Source organism: Pimephales promelas, chromosome 3 (assembly GCF_988280905.1).
Source record: "Pimephales promelas chromosome 3, fPimPro1.hap1.1, whole genome shotgun sequence".
Taxonomy (NCBI): domain Eukaryota; kingdom Metazoa; phylum Chordata; class Actinopteri; order Cypriniformes; family Leuciscidae; genus Pimephales; species Pimephales promelas.
This window is the reverse complement of record NC_142771.1, coordinates 34,133,688-34,154,380: the sequence shown is the minus strand read 5'-3', so window position 1 is coordinate 34,154,380 and position 20,693 is coordinate 34,133,688. Positions and strand designations below refer to the sequence as shown.

Sequence of the window (20,693 nt, the reverse complement as noted above, 5' to 3'; positions counted from 1 at the left end):
ACCGAGTACTCTACTAAGAAGTGTCAAACATTCAACCCTGTTATACTAAAAATGTGACAGGGTTGAAGTTTTTGGCTAATAGTAGCCATAACTCCTTACTTAGCCAAGACAGTAGCACTACATGGCATTTAGGACATCATAAAATTGTAATGTTTTGCAAAACTATTATTTAATTCTTCTTAAACCATTGTTTACTATCATTAATCATACAACACAGTTGAAATGTTCAGCCTGACAATCACAATCTGACAGTGACATACATGAAATATAGGTAAGCAAAGATACTGACACTTGCCTTTCTTTGCAGCATGTTCTTGAAGAGACTTGTGTGATGTCACTTCCTGGATGAGATGCCACAGGGATTGAACCATAGTATGGCATGACGGGGTTGAAAAACTGGAGGATGTGTATAAATAGTTTCATATATATATGTATCTATATATATTAGTTAAAGTAGACCAACATATTATATTAGCTGCAACATTTTGGTATTAATTGCACTTTTTATTTGTTGTTCAATGGAAATTTAATGGTGGTTAGTAAGGATATGCAAACATGGTTGTTGGGCAACCCATTATTTTTTAAAAAAAAAAAACTTAAAGCAATTGTGTTGCATTTAAGACACCTGGTTCTATTAATTGAAAGCATTAAAACACATTTTGTGACTTCCTTCAATTGAAAATCTTTTAAGCAAGTTTGGGAGACTTGAAGGGCACCCAATTCAGAGAATCACCCATACACTGTTTTTAGGAAACTATATTTTCAATTCATTAATACAAGAGAGAAATGTAAACCCACCGGTCCACACAAAAACATTTAAAACTAAAAATATAAATGATACAATGAAAATAAATTTGTTAGATACAGATTTAATTCATCACTTTGATCTTTTTGCAATGGTTAATGTTTAGTTTTCATAATATTTTTGGTGAATTGTACCAAAACTAGTTAGGGTTTTAATGCAGGCATCACATAAATATAATGTACAAATGTTACAAAAATGTTTTCCCCGTTTTAAATTATAGAGAGCAAGTCAGATTTCAATGGTATTTTGGCCTATGAACCGGTCTCAATTCCAAAAATCCTAATTAACTCAACACTAAAGCCTGATTGTTTTTAAACGAGTCAAACACACCATTTACTCGATTTCAGAAAAAAACAAAACCCATTTGACAATGAAACCATTAAGAGCTTTATTTGAAATATTAAAACATATAAAAGAAACTACACAGAATTTATGCCACTGTCTCAGAGTGGATAATTGCAAATACACAGTTAAAATCACATTTAGAAATTGATAAAACATCACATAATGGCACTGCACAGACGGTCCATAGAAACGCCACTGAAGTGGCCGGGCTCCAGACCAGCTTATGAATAAATGGAATGAATTTAATGGCCTGATGCATCACACACACTCCCAAACACAATGAAATGGCCGGCTGTTTTGATGACTCAAACCTCCATCTTCTCCTTTTTTACAGACTCTGAGAGAGAGAAAATTGAACAAGGAGATTAAAATGGTGTTATAGTGAGTACTTGAACAAGAAAAAACAAACCCAACACACACCTGTTGCATTTTCCTTTATTCTCTCCTGCACACATTTCTTGATCTCCAGGCCAATGGCTTTGGAGAGGGGTGGAGGCACTGCATTACCAACCTGAGATGCACAAGGACAGATAAGTGTTACTTTGAAATTTACACTTCACAAGATAACTGAAAGGCCTTAGCCGAGGCATCATACCTGTCTGTGTTTGTCTAGGACGTTGCCGAAGAAGCGATAGGTGTCTGGGAAGCCCTGGGAGCGAGCACATTCCCTGACACTGACCACACGGTGTTGCTCGGGGTGCAAGACGCGTCCCTGGGGAAGTTACACCTCGTTAACATCAGTGCCACCACTTTAATGGGGAAAGTCAGCTTGTGAACTCTCTCAATGCAACCATGGTGAGAAGACCACAAAACTGTAATATTGTTTAATATTTCCAATAATGGTTTATTTACAAATGAAATTTATTTTTGTGATGGCACAGCTGAATTTTCTGCACCACATGTTCCTTCAGAAATCATTCTATTATGATTAAATAAGAAACATCAGTGTTGAAAATGGTTGTGCTGTTTTTCGGGACTCTTTAAATAGAAAATAGGAATTCTCCTGTCACTTAAAGGGTTAGTTCACCCAAAAATGAAAATTAATTCATTAATTACTCACCCCCATGCTGTACCAACCCCGTAAGACCTTCGTTCATCTTCGGAACACAAATAAAGATATTTTTGATTGAATCTGAGAGCTGGATCAGTCCTACATAGACTTCCTAAGGGACTGGCTCTTGATGGCCCATAAAGTCATTGAAGAAAAGGTTTAAATATTCCATGTGCCTACAGCGGCTCAATTATAAGTTTATCAAGCGACGAGACTACTTTTTGTGCGAAAAAACATAAATAACGACTTTATTCCACTATTCCATTACATCCTTATGGGCGCATGCGCGAGAACGTTCTCATTCGTCTTCTTGTTACCGGCTGCTCACCGATTAGTTTTACCGCCCCCTACCGTATAAGATGATGTGCTGATATAGCTGGAAGCGCAAAACTTTCTGTTTACAAGCAGAGGAAGATGCGCGCTGTACATACGCTTTTCAATTTGCGTATTTTCCGCACTATAAGGTGCACTTAAAAGCCTTTAATCTTCTCAAAAAATGACAGTGTTCCTTATAATCCGGAGCGCCTTATATATGGATCATCATTTTATACGGTAGGTGGCGGTAAAACTCCTAAGCGGTGAGCAGCCGGTAACAAGAAGTAGACGAATGAGAACGTCCTCGTCTCAGTTCTCGCGCATGCGCCCATAAGGAAGTAATGGAATAATAGTGGAATAAAGTCGTTATTTATGTTTTTTTCGCACAAAAATTAGTCTCGTCGCTTGATAAACTTATAATTGAGCCGCTGTAGGCACATGGAATATTTTAACATTTTCTTTAATGACTTTCTGGGCCGTCAAGAGCCAGTCCCTTAGGAAGCCTATGGAAGAGTGATCCAGCTCTCAGATTCAATCAAAAATATCTTTATTTGCGTCCCAAAGATGAACGAAGGTCTTACGGGGTTGGAACAGCATGGGGGTGAGTAATTAATGACTTAATTTTCATTTTGGGGTTTAATCAGTCAGGCATGTGATTGGCTAAGGACAAATTAGCAGGAAAATACACTCATGATTTGCGTACGCCACATTTTCAGGAATTACGAATTAATCCGGAAAAGATCCCGATCAATTAATCGAATGCATCCTTGCTGAATAAAAAGTATTAAATTAAATGCAGTTCAAAAGTGTAGTGTCAGAAAGATTGGTTCATGTAAAAAAAAAAAAAAAATGTCATGAATGCATGAAGGCAATACCTGCTTTCCCATTGGCTCAGGATTGGTCACCGTTGTGCTGAAGAACCCGTCCCATTCCAGACGGCCGTACAGACCAGCCCAGTGATTGTGACGGTTACCCGTGTGAGGCAGACACCAGGGAATCAATGTGTTGAACTGCCTGTCCGCAGGGTCACATGGCTTTCCTAGTGCAATAAGACAATAACTGGTAAGTCAGGATTTTGAGCCATTGAAAAAACAAAACAAAACAAAAAAAGCTCCAACTAATTGAATTACAGACCCTCAGCACAGGAACACACTCCTCTTAAAGCACCGGTGCCACTGCGGCCATTCTTTTTGTCGGAGTGGCTGTAGCGAAGCTTTTTTGTGGTGGTGCCGTCCCGCAGCCGCACCTCAATATTAGGCAGATCCCTCCAGTCAGAACCAGGAGCCAAAGGAATGTGGCGCATGCGGGCCGCGACCAAGGCGCTCATGTCCTACAACACCACAACATCAAATTATTAGCTTATGGCTTGAACTACGGTGCCTTCTCTCTTGCTTAACCAAATTTAGCACACACCCACACTTAGAGGGATAGTTCACTTTGAAAGCTTTGTTTTATCTTACCTCAAGGGCATCCAAGATGTAGGTGTCTTTGTTTCCACAGTGTTTTCAATTTTGATATTTTTAGGTCAAACCGTTCTTGTCTGTCAGTCATATAATGGAGGTCTATGGTCAGCACCTCAAAAAGCATGCACAGACAGACAAGAACGGTTTGACTGAAAAATGTGACAATTGAAAATACTGTGGAAACAAAGACACCTACATCTTGGATGCCCTTGAGGTAAGCTAAAACATACCAAAAATTAATATCAAAGTGAACTATCCCTTTAAGAGAGCTATTCTGGTATCTAACGCTTAACTTCCTCTACGTCTCACAGGAGACTTCTCTACAGCTGCAATTTGTCAAAGTTACTTGTTTTGCATGAATGAAAAGCAAAAACTAACATTTAATTCAAAGCCACATCATTTAACCATAGCACTGGAGAGGGACTGACCTTACAGATGTGGTCTCGGAGGATGGGCTGGTACTGAGAGCCACGTATGTGTCTCTGGAACCAGGACTGCGGCTCACCATTGTAGGAGATCTCCAGAGCAGAGGCTCCGTTACGGATCTCAGGGAGGTCTGACATGGTGTCCCGCACTGTGATGGTGCGATATACGCCCCCATTTCCACTGGAGAAGAAAGAAGTTTAAGATTAGTACAGAAAACTGCAGAATTTCCTAAAGTAACTCCAGAATTAGTTCACAAACGCGTACCGAGTCACATTGCTGACGTATTTCTTCTCGTCAACCGCCACACTTAGAGAACACGCTCGTGGTGCAAACACATGCAGGGGTTCGGGGTAACGGGGCAGCTTTTCACCCGGGGCTGCAGCCAGGATGATCGCCCTGCGTCGGGTCTGGGCCACCCCATACTGCCCAGCCTGCAGAGATAAAGAGATTAATGAAGCATAACAAAATGACTTGCACCCAGTAATCCTTGGCTTAGGCGTTTCGTCAAAGAAACGTCTCAATATTACATCTAGTCAGGAAGGGGATAAAATGGGCTACCACTTGCCTGTAACACACCAAAGGTGCACTGGTATCCCATGCGAACCAGACAGCGCAGTGTGAGTTTCAAGACCATGGAGCGCTTGAACGACACAAAGTTCCTCACATTCTCCAGCAGGAAGAACTTCGGTCTGTAATAGTCACAGTAACTGAAAGGAAGGAGTGATGCACACAAATGGTGAACAACCAGCATTTCCAAATACGCAAAGCCTCATTTAACAGCATGACTCATTGTGCTGACCTCAGATAAGACACAACCAGAGAGTTCTTGAACTTTGAGTACGTGCGCGAGTTGAAGCGGTTCATTCCACTGAACCCTTGGCAGGGCGGCCCACCACAGAGCATCTCCACGTCACCCTTCTGAGGCAGCTTCTGTCCAAGAGAGTTGGTCTTCTCTCCAGACATCACCAGCTTCAAAAGGACATTACAGTCCTCTGTGAAAACTGTGGTGCCAGGATTGTTCAACCTGAAGGCCTGAGCGGCGGGATCCCACATCTCTATGGCCCAGTTGGTCTCGGAGATTCCTGGTGTTTGGGAAAGAAATGCATAAGCAGGGTTTTTTCCTTTATAAAAGTGCTCCCCCCCTCACTTAATCTTATTAAATATATGCTTTAACTTTAATTTTAAATTTGATCAATAAATTCAACTGGAATAAGACACTATTAGGGCTGTTACCAATCAAATTAAATTTAGACTTAAATATTACAAATGCGTTGTTAGAGGTTTAAAAAAAAATAGATAGCAGCAACTGACCATCTTAAATCAGAGTTATTCATTCAACAGGCAAATTTATTCAAGTATGAGGCAGTGGTTTATGGATGGGTCATTAACCCTTATGCTGCATTAGGGACATTTTTGGTCTTTTGCAGTTTAATTTCTTTGACCATTTTGGCTGTTTTAATGCAAATGGTATGAAATTTGGCAAAATTGTGACTTTTTGGATACATGTAAAAAATGTGATCCCATTATGCAAAATATGTATAACACACACTGTGTAGATCAAATAGTAACACTCAGCACCATGAAGACCAAAAATGGCCCATTGAAACCCATTAAAACGTTGTTGAAATCTGAGGCTGTCAGTAATACATGAAACATGATTTTTGCACAAACATCCTTTCATTTTGAAGCAAAAGCATTATATTTGCATTATATAGTGTATTCCACCAGATGACGTCACTACATATTTATTCCCTATGGGTGGAAATGCACCTTATTTTAGGCAATAGGCAATGTTTAATAGGTGGCCATTTTTGGTCTCTAACGCGCTAAGTGGGATTTTTTGCAAAGTGGGACTGTGATAATCCAAATCTAAAGTTTTCTCTTTGCATTTAGTTTATTGAAAATAATTGAATTTGTGTTTTTTCCTCTTATACAAATCGATGGTTTCACAAACAAAACTGGTAATTAAAGGGTTAAAATCCTGAAATTGAATACATTTTTGGTAGTTATGATGAGGACTGATGCTGGTTAAAAGATTTAACTTGATAAAAGTGGAAAATAATAATAATATATAATATTTTAGGCAATGTTTAATATGTGGCCATTTTTGGTCCTTAATGCACTCAACAGTGTTAAAAATCTAATGCAGCACAAAGGTTAAATCTTTAAATGATTCAGCGTTTTGAAAAAAAAAAAAAAAAAAAGATGAGTGATAACTCTGCTGAGTGTTGCAGAGACACGCTACGTGCTGCTCTGTAACAAATTTTGCTGCTGAAATGGAACAAACAACGATCAGTCAATATTGACTACTTGTAACGATTAATTTATTAACTTGTTTATTGAACAGATGTATGACATCAGTTACATTTTCAATCATGATGGTATTCAGAATAGCACGCTTGGTTGTGTTGCGTTACTGTACCATATGTTATAAATACAAGTCTACATTTTGAATTACCACAATGTAAACACTGTTTCGTGAATTTGAGGCTGCGCAATCAATGCAACCTTGTTACGCCACAAAATTATACATAACATATTATCCACTATCAATCACCACTTAGAATAAATGTAATAAAATCAGAATCTCTTGCCTTCTGGGAACTCTTATTAATTAGGCTACTTGTCTGACCAGGCAAGTAAAGCTTTCACTTACCCTTTGGAAAAAAAAAAAAAAAACAAAAAAAAAAAACGATAAACATTGTCAAGCCCTGAATATTAAAATAAATTTAATACCTGCTTGATGGAAACCCTCAGACAGACCACCACAGCCAGAGAACACATCCAGCGTGCGCAGTTTGGGGAATGCCGGCTCTTGCGGCTCCTGATCCGCTGACTCCTGTGAGGCTGCTTTACCTTTCCCTTTCCCTGCAAAAAAAAAAAAACACAATGTACACATTATTTGGGTGTAACTTTTCTCCAGACAGTCATGATTTACTTTATGGAGGATTTAAACAACTGCGTCGATGGATTTTTGGATTCAGAATGGATTAAGATTGTCTGTCTGTTCTAATCATTCATTCATTAAGCTGGGGAAGAAAAGATTGGGTTTCATGGCTTGAGTTTCAGCACAGGATTGCGCATAAATTTACTCCTTCCTGCAGGTTAAGCTTTTATAAGGAGGGAAATTCCCACAAACATTTAGAACTGCAATACAAGACTCCTCGTTTCGGGACAGAATTGTCACTTGCCCAATCGGCCTATTGTAGCACAGTTACAAAAATGCATAGCTTGCCCATTTAAACGATCAATAGAAGTTGCACTCCGAGATACCCAGAGCTCACAAAGCTGCCTCTTAAACGGATAACTAGCACCAAACAGAGCTTTAGCAGCTTGTGCTCCAACTGCCAGAAACTATTTTAAACATCTTGGCAAGTATTCATATTCATTCATTAATTTAACAGTTGGTGATCTCTTAAGTCAGGGTTCCTCAAACTCTGTCCTGGAGGGCCACTGTCCTGCAGAGTTTAGCTCCAACCCTGATCAAAACACACTCACAGGTAGGTGTGTTTGATCAGGGTTGGAGCTAAAACTCTGCAGGACAGTGGCCCTCCAGGACAGAGTTTGAGGAACCCTGACTTAAGAGATCATAAACAGTTGAGAAAGAACACATGTATCAGTATATTGGATCCATGCATGATCTGTGACACCAGCCAAATATACCTGCTGCTGTCCGGCATTAATGTGGATCAGATACAAAAGCCAGTGAGAAGAATCAATCTTCCTTTGTTCAATTTCTATAGTATTCTATATCTAAATACTGTTAGACCCACCTGAAAACCTCAAACCAATCTCATTTGTATTTTGTGAATTCAATTCAAGGTTGAAATCAAGCTTCCTTGTGGCGTTTAAACAAAGCAATAATTACCTCATTGTAAGAACAAATACATAGTTAGCACATTTAGGTGAGAAATGTAATAAAGAATATATAAAACTATTGATTTAGTTGTTCTTGGTGTTAATGGGAATTTACACTTACCTTTCCCCTTTCCTTTCCCTTTGCCCTTATTCACAGCTGACCGGGCATGATTGGGAGGATCCTCAAAGCTCTTAGTCCTAGCATTATAAGCCTAAAGCAACAACAGAAAAACCAAGTGGCTAACCTTTTCTCTCGCATCATGACTCGACCACAATACCACTAATTTGCTCTTTAAAAGCTCATTCTCACCTCTAGGAAATAAAAGCGATCAGGTCCTCTACTTGAATAGTCCTGCACACTTTCCACAAGATCCTCCGCATACTCCACGCAGCAGCGGCCCAGCACATCCGCCATGTTCACGGTCACCTCTTCATCGCTCCAGTAGAGCTGGTTTATGTCAGAGTGGTAGGCACCCTTTGGTCCTTTATGAGTGTTTTCAGGCCTGAGAGCAACAGTCATTGGGGTGAAAAAGTTAAATGTACAACTAGGGATGCACAGATACCACTTTTTTGGAAAACGAGTACGAGTACTTGCATTTCAGTACTCACCGATACCGATACCGAGTACTTAATAAAAAAACAAAAAAAACATGATTTAAATATTTTTATATACGGGATTTTAGGTCCTTGATTAAATTACTTGGGTAACACTTTATTTCGATAGTCCACTTTACTAACTATAAGTAACTTTTCAATTACATGTCAACTAACTGTCATTAGAGTATTAGTAGACTAGAGTAGCCTATTAGTACGATCAGCTTAATATCTGATAACACTTTATTTATTTGGTCCCCCAACAGACATTCAACTGACTATAAGTAACTTGGCGACTACAAGTAAACTTATTCTCCTAATCCAAAGCCATTCACTTTGAAATTGTTCCACACCAGTGATGCACGGGTTGATCCAAAATGAGCGGGAGCGGGTGCCTGCGCCGCGGTCACCCGCGGTTACCCGCAGTTACGGGTCATCCAAAAATATTTTTAATGATATTCGGGTCGCGGTAGGTCAGGTCGTTTGGAAAAAAATGCCAATTAAACCTTTGTATTTATATAGTACTAGATAGAATTTTCTATGAAATATATAGGCCGAATTTATTTATTGGCTGAATAACTGGCACGAAGATGACACACAAGCTCAGTCTAAACAGTTCTCAGTTCTGTACTGGTGTGATCCGAGAACCGCTGTACCTCTGCGTTCGTTACTATACGCGGATGCGCAGTATCAGCAGTATCAACAACATGTCTCAGTTCAGTGAACTGTTAGAGTTACTGGAGTAAAATATAATTCGGGATATTGGTTTATTTCAACTCGGAGGGACTGTCAGGCATGTCTGAAAGTGAGTAACTGTAGTAACTTGTGGATCAGCACTGACGCAAGACGTGAACTGATGCGAATGATTCAGTTCGATTTAGCGTACTGGTTCGACCGGTTCATTAAAAAGAACCGATTCGTTCACGAACCGGCCATGTCTATGATCACTAGTCTGCAGAGAGATGGAGGCGGCAAGAGAAAAGGTGATAGAAAGAGTAAGTGTGGGAGACATTTACCGAAATAATGAAAGATGATGACCAAAGTGCTGCCTTTGTTATATGTAGGCTACGTCTTCTTGCGATGCTGTGTTGTTACACGTTTATGGCCCAATGACGCTACGATGAGCATGTACTACTTTTAAAAAATACGGTCAGGATTCAGGAAGAGGGTCGGGTACAATATTTTCTTACTTTTTTTGCGGTCCGAGTAGCGGGCGGGTAGTTGAAAACATTGGTAGTGTGCGGGTTGTTTATACATTGACCCGCGCATCACTGTTCCACACGGCTGACATGTCTCCCCATCTCCCCGCTCTGAGCTGCAGCCGGAGCCTGGGGGTGGGCACTCGGCGCCTGTGATTAACCCATTTCTCAGAACATGGTATCGGTCCCCGGTATCGGGGGACTTTTAACGAGTACTTTAGAAAATGTGGTATCGAGGCCGATACCAGATACCGGTATCGGTGCATCCCTATGTACAACCTTAATGGAAACTGGAAGGAAATCCATTTCCTGAAGTACAACATTTTAAAGCAGATCCAGTGTGGTTAACATGCAAGAGGATGAAAATGTGTCACCTGTAGAATTTATAGAGGCGCAGTTTGATCTCGCTTGTGTCCGGCTTTCCATTGCTACGCTTGCTGCAAAAGATTTCTTTGATGCGGCCGATGCGGAAGGGCTCTGGAGCATCCAGGTTTGAGCCCTTTATGTAATCGGAGGACTTCCTATAGTATTCTGGGTAAAGATCCTCATCGACATCCTCCTTTCTGTGAGAACGTTTCACTGGGCTGGCAACCTTCACCCTAAGAGAGAAAAGGCACACTTAAAAAAACTCCTTCCAACCTCAAAACATCTTAAAGCTTTAAAAAAAAAATTTAAAAAAAAATACGTACACAAAATTAAAAGCCTCGGAGGGTAGATAGACGCTGTCTCCTACTCTGTACTGCTCTCCCTTCAGGCTCGCCATCCCATAGAAGGCTTTAGAGTCTCTCTCCTCATCCTCCAGGGGTTCATAGGCGTGAGGCATGTCCTGAGCCATTCGCTCCTTAATCCTGGTGCAGCTGGCACAGAACCTGCCATAGAAAACGCATTAAAGTGCATGTAAAGAAACCAACCACAGGAAAGAAAAGGGGCTCAAAAGCAGTGCTTACTTATACTTGCAGTCCTCCGAGGGCGTGACACTGGGAGGAGTCTCAAAGCGAGCACACTCCCCTTCGTACCAGAGCTGATAAAAGAAGCTTTTGCCATCATCCTCGATGACTTTGATTTCATCATCCATGCCACCCTAAAAGCACGCAAATATTAGCTTCTGCCCAGCTCGTTACCAAAGACAAATGTAGCTCAGCCTTCAGCATCTGTACCTCCATGAACCAGTTTTCAGATGGAGCCTTGTAGAGGACGTTGACCTTGCCTTGGACAAAACTCAGCTGCATGTCTTCACACTCATCCACAAGAAAGAGCTCGAGAGGGTCTGATGACTCTCCTAGCACAGTATCGGTGCCACGGCAGAACCAGTGGGCATGAAACATCTTCTCACCGTCCTCCCACAATGCTGTAATCCTACAAAAGGAAACCACAGGCTTAGATTTGATTCTTGAAGCAATAATGTTGCCTGTTTGATTTAACCTCCTTGCAAAAGCCCAAGTTGGCTTCGATAAAGGTTACCTTGCCAAGTAGATGGGGTGTGATGGGTCATCAGGGCTGACAGACACACAATCTCCAACCTCAACCACCTCGTTCTCAATGCGCACTTTCATGTAGTATTCCTTCTTTCCCTCAGTCTGAAAGGACAAGATCAATACTTTTAAGTCCATAAAAAATATATTTAAGACTTATCACAACATTGTCTTTTGTCAAATCAACTTAATTTATTTAGTTATGGGATAACTTCTTATTTTGAGTTTCTGATGATTAAATCAATCGCATTCATTGAATTAACTCACTTTTTCCAGTTCAATCAACTTAAAATTAAGGCGACCAGGTTAATTTAAGTTAAACCAATAGGGTTGGGTATCGAGAATCGAGTATCGCTTGGAACCGGGACTAACTTTTAGTTTTTCCCGGAATCGTTCAAAAGTTAAAATTTCGATTCCTAGTTTCGATATTCACAGTCCGCCGAGCGGAAGAAGAAACCGCTGAACAACCCCAACGAAGAAGCGTCTACCGGAAGTGTTGGCATAACCGCGCGAGTCGAACATGAGTAGCTTACGTCGGCGGTCCAAAGTGTGGCTTCACTTTTCTAAAAATTAACGAAATCTCGGCAAAATGCAAAATTTGTGACAAAAGGAGTATTTTTACAGAAGGAGTATTTCCTTCAGAAATGATGATTTCCTTCCGAAAGGCCGTTGGTTAGCAAGGTTAGCTAAACTTTTTTGACCCTGCCTCTTAAAAGAATCGGAATTGAGAATCGTTAGGAACCGGAATCGGGTATCGTTTGAATTTGAACGATTCAAACCCTATAAACCAACAATAATTTAGAACCAACAATTGTAGAAAAGGACATCCAGGTTCTCAATGCAAGTGAAGCACCATACCTTGATGGGCTCTCCCACCCAGCTGATCTTATTCTTTGTCTGCTTCTTTTTCTTGGCCTGAGACATTTTCTTTCTCTCTTTAACCGGCAACACATCCTCCTCTTCCATATTCTCATCATCCTCCGCTTCTTTCACTGCCAGGTTGGGACATCTGGAAAAGACACCCATTTAGCTTTAACCTGGCCCATTCAGCCAAAACCAAGGCCACAGCTGGATAAACTGGCAGGAAATAAAGAGCTTGCGAAAAAGGTTATCATACTCGCTCTCAGTACGACACAGTGCGGAGTCTGACTAGAATAAAAGCAAGAGTCTGCTTTTTATTAGCATGAGTGAGATTAGCACTGAGCAGATCTGGAACAAAACAGACACGACGAGCCTTTGAACAGATATCTAGAAATATGAGCAAATACAGGAGAGACCAAGGCAAGTTCAAAACTAGCTGACATTTCACAACACATGGAAATGTTACATTTCTGCCAAGCTGCCCAACAAAATCATACCTCCTCTTCTGACAGGCTTGTTTACTTCTGCCACTGCCGCCAAACTTGATCATATCCTTACAGGCTGAACACTTGCCACAATCTGGCGCTTGACACACCTGAAAGAAAAAGACTGCATTAAACCAGTCTCGTCACATGGACATTTTCCAATTAAAAGGCCATTTCTGGAGAACCTACCTCACAGACGCCACACCGTTGTCTCTTCACTCCCCCATCCTTATTGTTCTGGTCAATCTGATCGGAGAAAAAGGTGTCAAAGATTAGGTAGACCAGTTTAGTGGTGGTGGCTTTAGTCGGGCCCTTGTTGTCCTTCTCAATCTTGGTGGGATGACGAATGGCTTGTCTTCTGGCTGCTCTCCTGAGGGTGGGGGAGACAAAATGCAATTAGAAACAAACACAACATTCAATATTTTTTATAGAAGCCACAAACAGCCAAGCGAAAATGGAGCCATGCATGTAATATGTACGGAGGTCACAATACACTGAATGGATTGACAGTTTGTCTCAAAATTGGGTGATACAAATTTAATCGCTTCAAAGTCAATTTTAAAGATTAGCTTTTTCTTTTTTTTCTTTAAAAGAACAAGGACATTCAGTTCCTTCAGAGGCTTAGTTTCTCCAAATGGGAAACTTGTAAACTCAAACAATGGGAGTGCAAATTAACATCTGTTATGCAGAGCCATGCTAGTTGGGGTGGAAAGAGCAATGGAAAATACTCCTGTCCTCGTCACCCACCCCTTTCAGCTAGTGAAGTAGGTTGCCACCAACACAGACTATTGAAGTTGAGCGCATGGGAAAATGGATAAAAACCAAGCCACACACTCTGCAGAAACATCAGGTTTTACATACCAGTACAGCTGCCTGCTGCGTAAGGGAACGTTAGGGGATCATTAGAAACAACCACAACAAAACACTGAACGTTCAGAGCCTACCATAACAAGTTAAAACTTTAAGGGATCCTCCACTATTTTTTCATATTAAACTATGTTATTTCTTTAACTAAGACGAGTTGATGCATACCTCTGTCGTCTCGGTGCGTGCACTCAATTGAGAGACTTTTTGAAACACTAAACTAGCCCAGTTCATTCAATATGGGCCAAGCAGAGAAGCGACCAAACACCTCCACATTTACCCTATTTAAATACAGTTACACGAGTGGTGCAACTCGACCAAGGATGGTGACTCAAAATAAAACGTTGCACTTTTCTAAGTGTGTAAAGTGGATAACTATTAGGGGTGTGCAAAAAAAAAAAAAAAGATTCACATTTGAATCGCGATTCAATCTTTACCGATTCAGAATCGATTCATAGAATTCCAAAAATCGGTTCATATATATATATATATATATATATATATATATATATATATATATATATATATATATATATATATATATATATATATATATATATATATATATATATAGGCTATATTACGTGCAGGGGCGGAGTGGCAATCGGGTGAGTCGGGACTTTTACCGGTGGTCCGGTAGTGTTTCTATGGTTTCGAGGCTGCGAGGGCCGGTCTGATAAATAGTTATTGCAAGTTCTTGCCGCCCGCTGGTCAAACTGTGCAGCCACTCTGCTCAACCCGTAAATAAATGCATCGATCCGCTGATCTGTTTGAGTTCTGTAGATCTTTTGCCAAGCGTGTCAGAGGTTACGGGTTCTAAACCGCACTCGTATAGTTTTTTCTCTCTCTATGTTCATCACGTTTGTGTGCATTTTATTTTGTGATTTCAACGGAGTCTCCACAACGGCGATAGATTGAAGCGCGCGTCCGAGAGAAGACTGCGCGAGCCACAGAGAACACTCCATGACACTGATTGCAGCGGACACGAGCGCTCAGCTTGATTTCAAAAACAACAGGTCTCTTATTTAATAGCGAACTAAATTAATGCTCTGCTAGTTAACTGGAGATACCCGCAAATTACGCGCTTATGAACGACTTCACTGGATCTAAACAAATCAAACCATAGATGTTACCAGTAGCGGTGGCTTTTTTAAATCTATTTAAAATATTTTGTATTTTTGCAATGGGTTCTATGAAATTAGTATATATTTTTAGGAAGTTCAATGTGCCCAGTCGAGTTCACATTTCAACAGTCAACCTGGTAGCTGAAGTAGGCCTACTCCTTAAACCACATTTAGCATAATTGTTTGTTTGATCTGACTACAGCACTTTAAAGCTAAATGTAAAAGCTTTTTATTTAAGTTTTATTTTAAACTTGAATTAAATGTATTTAAAAGCTGGCCAAAGCTTGGCACTTCGCACTTTTTAGTTGCAAAAGTTTTTATTTTTGTATGAAGACAAAGTAATATCAAACTTTTCTTTTAAATTATGTCTACTGCAATCAATCAAATAGGAAAAAGTAAACTACATTTATATAGACCTGCGAATCGTTTTTGAATCGAAAATCGATTTTAAATCGAATCTCGAGACAAAAAAAATTGGTATCGAATCGAATCGTGACATTTTCTGAATCGTGCACCCCTAATAACTATATTGTATGGCAGAATACGACAGCCAGGGATTGAGCACTTGACGTTTTATTTTGCATCACTGTCCTAGGTCGAGCTACACTACTCGTGTAACTGCATTTAAATAGGGAAAACGTGGAGGTGTTTGGTCGCTTCTCTGCTTGGCCCATATTGAATGAACTGGTCTAGATAAGTGCCATCAAAGTATCTTATGCCAGAGCGATTGAGTGCACGCACTGAGACGACAGAGGTATGCATCAACTCGTCTTAGTAAAGGGAATAACAGTTTAATATGAAAAAACGGTGGAGTATCCCTTTAAGCATTTAGTCACTGAACACAAACACAAATATCATTAAATTGACTCCATTAAGAGCATGGGGTCAGACATTAGAAGTACTTCATAATTTGTGCATCTAAAGACAATTACAATCTCTGCCTGCCAATTAACAAACCTTTGCACCCCTAGCACCTATTAGAGTAACTTTTACATGATCCAGTGCTTGGACATGTTTGCTAAAATATTGTACGAGTATATATATGGAGACAATAAATACAAAAAACAGGCAGGCCCTTTGAGACTTTGTGAATGAGCATTTGAATTGTTAATATGCAGATGTCCACCACCTCTTTCAGCTCATATCTAATGAGGATCAAGTTACAGGCTAATTTAATAGGTTTAAATAGGGTGTAAACCTTGCCACACTGCTCTCTGGGTATAAGATTTGGCTATTATATCAGTTAAACATTACTTGATCGCACTGAAACATCAAAAACTCCTTGACTCTATAAACTGACCTCTTTCCCAGAGTAACACCAGCCAGCTTGATCAAGTCTCGCATACAGGGAGTGATGATGATGGGCTGCTCGTCTGAGTCTCCAGCCTCATCATAGCTCTCCACCTGCTCCACCACAAACTGGGCATGTCGCAGCAGTGTGTCCTCAGTGAAACGGTTGAAGTTGAGCCCAGCAGGCGGAACAGTCGTCTAAAAGACATGGACGAACACATCAGCACTGCTTCTGTGGCACAAGAGACTTATACTGTGCTTCATTTAAATCAGCTTACCTCAATTTTGTTAAGCAGATCCTCATATGTGGCGTCCTGGTTCTTCTGGAGAAATTCAACCACAATCTTGCTCATGTAGATCTTCTCCTGCATCAGAGCAAAAATGAGCGAGTACTCTTCACTGGGGTCCATTAGGATGTAGTCAGCAAAGGCTGTGGAGGAAAAAAATCAAATACACTGTTGGATCCAAGTGCGCATGACGAAATTTGACGAAGTTACTTCATGAAATATTTACCTGTTGTGAAGCCAATTAAAGCCTTCTCTCCACCATCAAAACCAGTGATCCACCAAGCATTGACGGGACCAAGCTTCTTAGCAGGAACCCCACCTGAAGAAAACAATAGGAACCACATTTTCAATCTACACGAAACAATTTTATTTTGCTAATTTTAGGATTTAAATGTCTTTATTGTAAAAAAATAGGGCTAGTCATTCATTGAGTCATTAAGTAAGCCTAATATAAATGTGTGATTTAGTTAATAATTTCCCAGAATACGTGTAATATCTAGCCTATTGTACGCTCAAGCACACACTTAAAGCAGTATACATCTTTTGCACTCGAATGCACAGCCTTGCAAAGTATGCTTCTTTCGACTCCTATAACACAGTTGAGCAATCTTTTGCCGAGATACGACCCTGGTAAATATCTTGGTATTGGTTCATGCAAAAGTTGAACAAACGAGGGTACTTTAGGCACTTAGTTTGGATCTCCTGACAGACACCAATTACCACAAGGACCAGACATTAACGATCTGTCCCTCGCGGATTGTGTGATTGACACTTTGTAGAGACTTATCCAAGACTGACTAAAATCTTCGGTCAAATAAGCCTTTTATCATTAACAGACAATTAGTCGACAATTAGGGGGCAGCACTAGTAAACAAACTTGGGACATACCATCCATGCATGGGTTGTCGTCATAGATCGGCTTAACAGCACAACTGAAGTACAGTTCCACATTTTTCTCGATGAGGCCGGAGTCAAACGGACACAGATGCCCATGCTTGTCATACACACTGTGAATGAGGAGTACCACAGTCAAACCATTGGGGAAATAAATACGAATAACGTTCAAGTTCAATGCATCCCTTTTATCACCTGAAATTCGTAATCTTGTGCTGAGGCAGATCTTCATAGCTTTCAAAACCATCCTCATTTGCATCAAAGAGGGAAAGACGCTCATCGGTCAACATCTCCGGTTCATCCAACTACAACACACACAATTTGAAAGTGTTGCAAAGACAATAAATATCAACTTTAAACTTGAGTTGGAGCCATTTAGATGCCATGACAACAGCTGGATCTCTTTTAATTGGACATTAAAAACAAAAACAAGTTAAAACAAAAGCTCACAGCATTGTCAGGATCTCCCTGGAAGAACTTGAGGTCTGAATCATCCAGAAACTGCCTGCAGTCGGGACACTTCGGCGGAGGCGTCTAAAACGCAAAAAAAAAAAGGGATTAATTTGCTGCATTAAATCAAGTAGCAGCGCAAAAGGGGGACGAAATGAGTCACCTTGGCTGTGGACACAGGCTTGATGTTGCCATTAGTGGCGTTCTCAGCGTCAGGCCTGAGAGAGGGGATAAGAATTAAACTCATGTGCATTACCTATGGAGAACAACAGTTTTATTAAATTTGCAACGGGGAACTCACTTCTCAGCTTCCGTTTTAAGGCGTTTCTCTTCGTGGACCTTGACGAAGGGAAAAGCTGCTGTTAAAATATGACTTTCATGCACTTAATAAAATGGCACTACCTTGCAAAACAATTTTACCTCCTCTGTAATATCTTCCTCAGTCTTAACTTCTGCGTCACCATTTGCTGGTTCTCCATTCAACTCATCAGACTTGCGTTTTGGGCTATTGGAGGAGGGTACAACACCTTTCACGTATAAACCGAAGGGACTAAACTACTTATTTCAACTGCTCGAGCACATTTCACAAGCCACACGTTAGACTTGCACTAAATCAGATATTACATTTTCAACTTACACTCTGGAGAACATTGACAGGATAGTTGGCTGTTTCCCGGAGTTGCGTGTAACCCTGCTACTGCCTGGAGATTCTGTGCGCGGGAAAAAAAGAAAAGTCATTAATAAACACTCAACATTCAACATCAGCACACAATGTGGAGATACAGCTGTCAACTCACTCTTGGTCTCAGAGTCTGCTTTACTGCGACGGCCACCCCTTCCCTTTGGGACGCTGGGAGACTTTATAGCATCTCCTTCCTCCAGAGTATCCATGGCTCCTTCCTGCTCGCCACCGTCTTTGTGAGATCCGTTTTCAGAGAAGCCGTTTGAATGTCCATTCTGCTCCACTCCATCCACCCGGACAACTCCCAGAGCTTTCTTCAGTATGGCCTTCACCTCCGACGTGTAAACCTCCTGAACACAAAGACACGAGTTAGAGCTCAAGTGCTCATACTCTAGATGAGAGAATTGAAAGGGCAGAGCAAACTCACAGTAGAAAGCTCGGAGCTCTTTAACTTGTCCTCAAGGATTTTGAGCTGGTCCTGAGTATCAGAGAGCAGGAACTCCTGCAGTAACCTGAGCTTTTCCTTTACACACTCCTGGACAATGAAGAAAGAAAGAGTGCAGTCAGGCTGCATAAATATGTTCAGTGGACTTTGCTGAGTTTTTTTTAACTTAAGTAGGATTGGGATGGAAAAAACAAAGTTCTCAATTTAATAGACCTCATTTTGATGAAACCATTATATAAATTCTAACATCCCAAAAAATTTGAGGCTGTGTTTTGTTGTGTGAACAAGATCTCCAATAAATTACAATAAGCTTTGTTACTTTTGATACAAAACTCTGAATTTCATACGATGAGAAATTCAGAACATGATGCATAAATGTCTTCCTCTAAACTGCTAGTTAAAACAGCCAAATAATATTACATTTGCCTCTATAGCCAGCTAGACAAACAGAGGAGCATTTTGCCAACTATACTCTACATTTCTGAAGCTTACTTATGTAATTTCTTTAAGTTTTGTATAGACTAGAAAAATTCTACATAACTGCACAGTGGATTTAAGTTTTAAAATGCATCTCTTAAATGCAACCTCCCTATAAATATTTTAGTCAGCTCAAAAATAATCTATGCAGCAATAATATATTTGAAATAATTAAAAGAGCGGTTCCATGTCTATCCTTGTATTGTTCAACTGGTTAAGATTGATATGGGATTTAGAAAGTACCAATACTGTATTAAGAGTGTAATCAGTACAGTAAGCTAATTACATTATATCTCCATGAAATTATCAGGAATAACCTAACCATTTTAATTGAATACGTTTCCAAAGGATGCAAAGAAAACCCCTCACCTCATCTGACAAACTGTCACCACCTTCATCCAGCACCTGAAGCCTGGGAACAAGGTAAACATCATCTCATTAACATTGGCCCACAGATCTCTCCACCCACTTTGAGTGACCAAAATGACGAGTAATACATTTAACAGTATAAATAATACTTTAATTGTTAATATTTATTCTTAACTCTACGGTAATATCAGATGCTAACATGTTCTACTCAACAAATCCTAGCATGTGATTGCTCAAGTAAACAAAACACGCGCATACAGAGACATCTATTTTCGTACTAACACCATTCAAATGAACTTCCTTGAGTAAACTACACGAAATACAGGCGAAATCAATCAGTAGCAGTGGGTCTAATGACTTGCAATGATGGAGTAGTGGGAGACAGGAGGCGGGCAGGGCTTCACTAGGACGGACACATGTTTATTTGGCGCCAAATGCAGTCAGACTGACACCTGCAAGTCAAATCGCATCAAAACAACCGGCCGCCGCCTGTTTTACCAACTAAACGCGAGCTAACGGTTGGTTGAGCATTTGTAACATGGCTAAATGCTAACTAGAGTAGAAAAAAATCTAAACCGTGACGTTTTTAAATATTCAAACAGCACTTAATACACCAGCCGTTATGTGACGTGATCAACGTGAAACGAGTCGCGAGCAAAGCCCGCGAACTAGCAAGCTATCAAACCCAGTTAGTTGCTTTAAACAAACACAGCACCGTACCGTTCCTTGACATCCTCTGGCAGAGACAGTGAGGTCCTGGTAGGCATTTCAAGTTCGAGATTGATCAAAGAAAATACTATTTAAAAACACGATTTAAAACAATAAAGACAGATAAAAGCCGTTATTAAAATCTGACAGTGCCAACAGCAGCGCGCGATAACGGGGCTCAGCGGGCTTTATGAATTGACGCTAGCGGCTGGGAAATACGCGCGGGCCG

The 20,693-nt window shown here is 40.4% G+C and overlaps 1 protein-coding gene across 2 annotated transcripts; it reads right to left on the bottom strand.

Annotated features, from left to right (window-relative positions):
- Window positions 1-1,168: 1,168 nt before the first annotated feature.
- Window positions 1,169-20,693, bottom strand: dnmt1 (DNA methyltransferase 1). Of its 2 annotated transcripts, XM_039685945.2 has the most exons (35): window positions 20,477-20,693; window positions 19,757-19,799; window positions 18,893-19,000; window positions 18,581-18,815; window positions 18,421-18,493; window positions 18,204-18,288; window positions 18,085-18,122; window positions 17,947-18,001; window positions 17,784-17,867; window positions 17,529-17,638; window positions 17,328-17,446; window positions 16,666-16,758; window positions 16,431-16,582; window positions 16,163-16,350; window positions 13,736-13,750; window positions 13,064-13,244; window positions 12,887-12,984; window positions 12,387-12,537; window positions 11,518-11,633; window positions 11,214-11,412; window positions 11,004-11,137; window positions 10,746-10,925; window positions 10,431-10,655; window positions 8,574-8,766; window positions 8,385-8,475; window positions 7,142-7,273; window positions 5,205-5,487; window positions 4,971-5,112; window positions 4,670-4,836; window positions 4,408-4,585; window positions 3,651-3,846; window positions 3,392-3,555; window positions 1,746-1,862; window positions 1,571-1,661; window positions 1,169-1,487 (listed from the first exon to the last, which is right to left on the bottom strand). In XM_039685945.2, exons 1-35 carry the CDS (start codon window positions 20,521-20,523, stop codon window positions 1,456-1,458), a joined length of 4,515 nt encoding a protein of 1,504 aa, XP_039541879.2. In that variant the 5' UTR covers window positions 20,524-20,693; the 3' UTR covers window positions 1,169-1,455. The 2 variants fall into 2 exon arrangements, with proteins under 2 accessions (XP_039541879.2, XP_039541880.2); XM_039685946.2 differs by lacking the exon at window positions 13,736-13,750.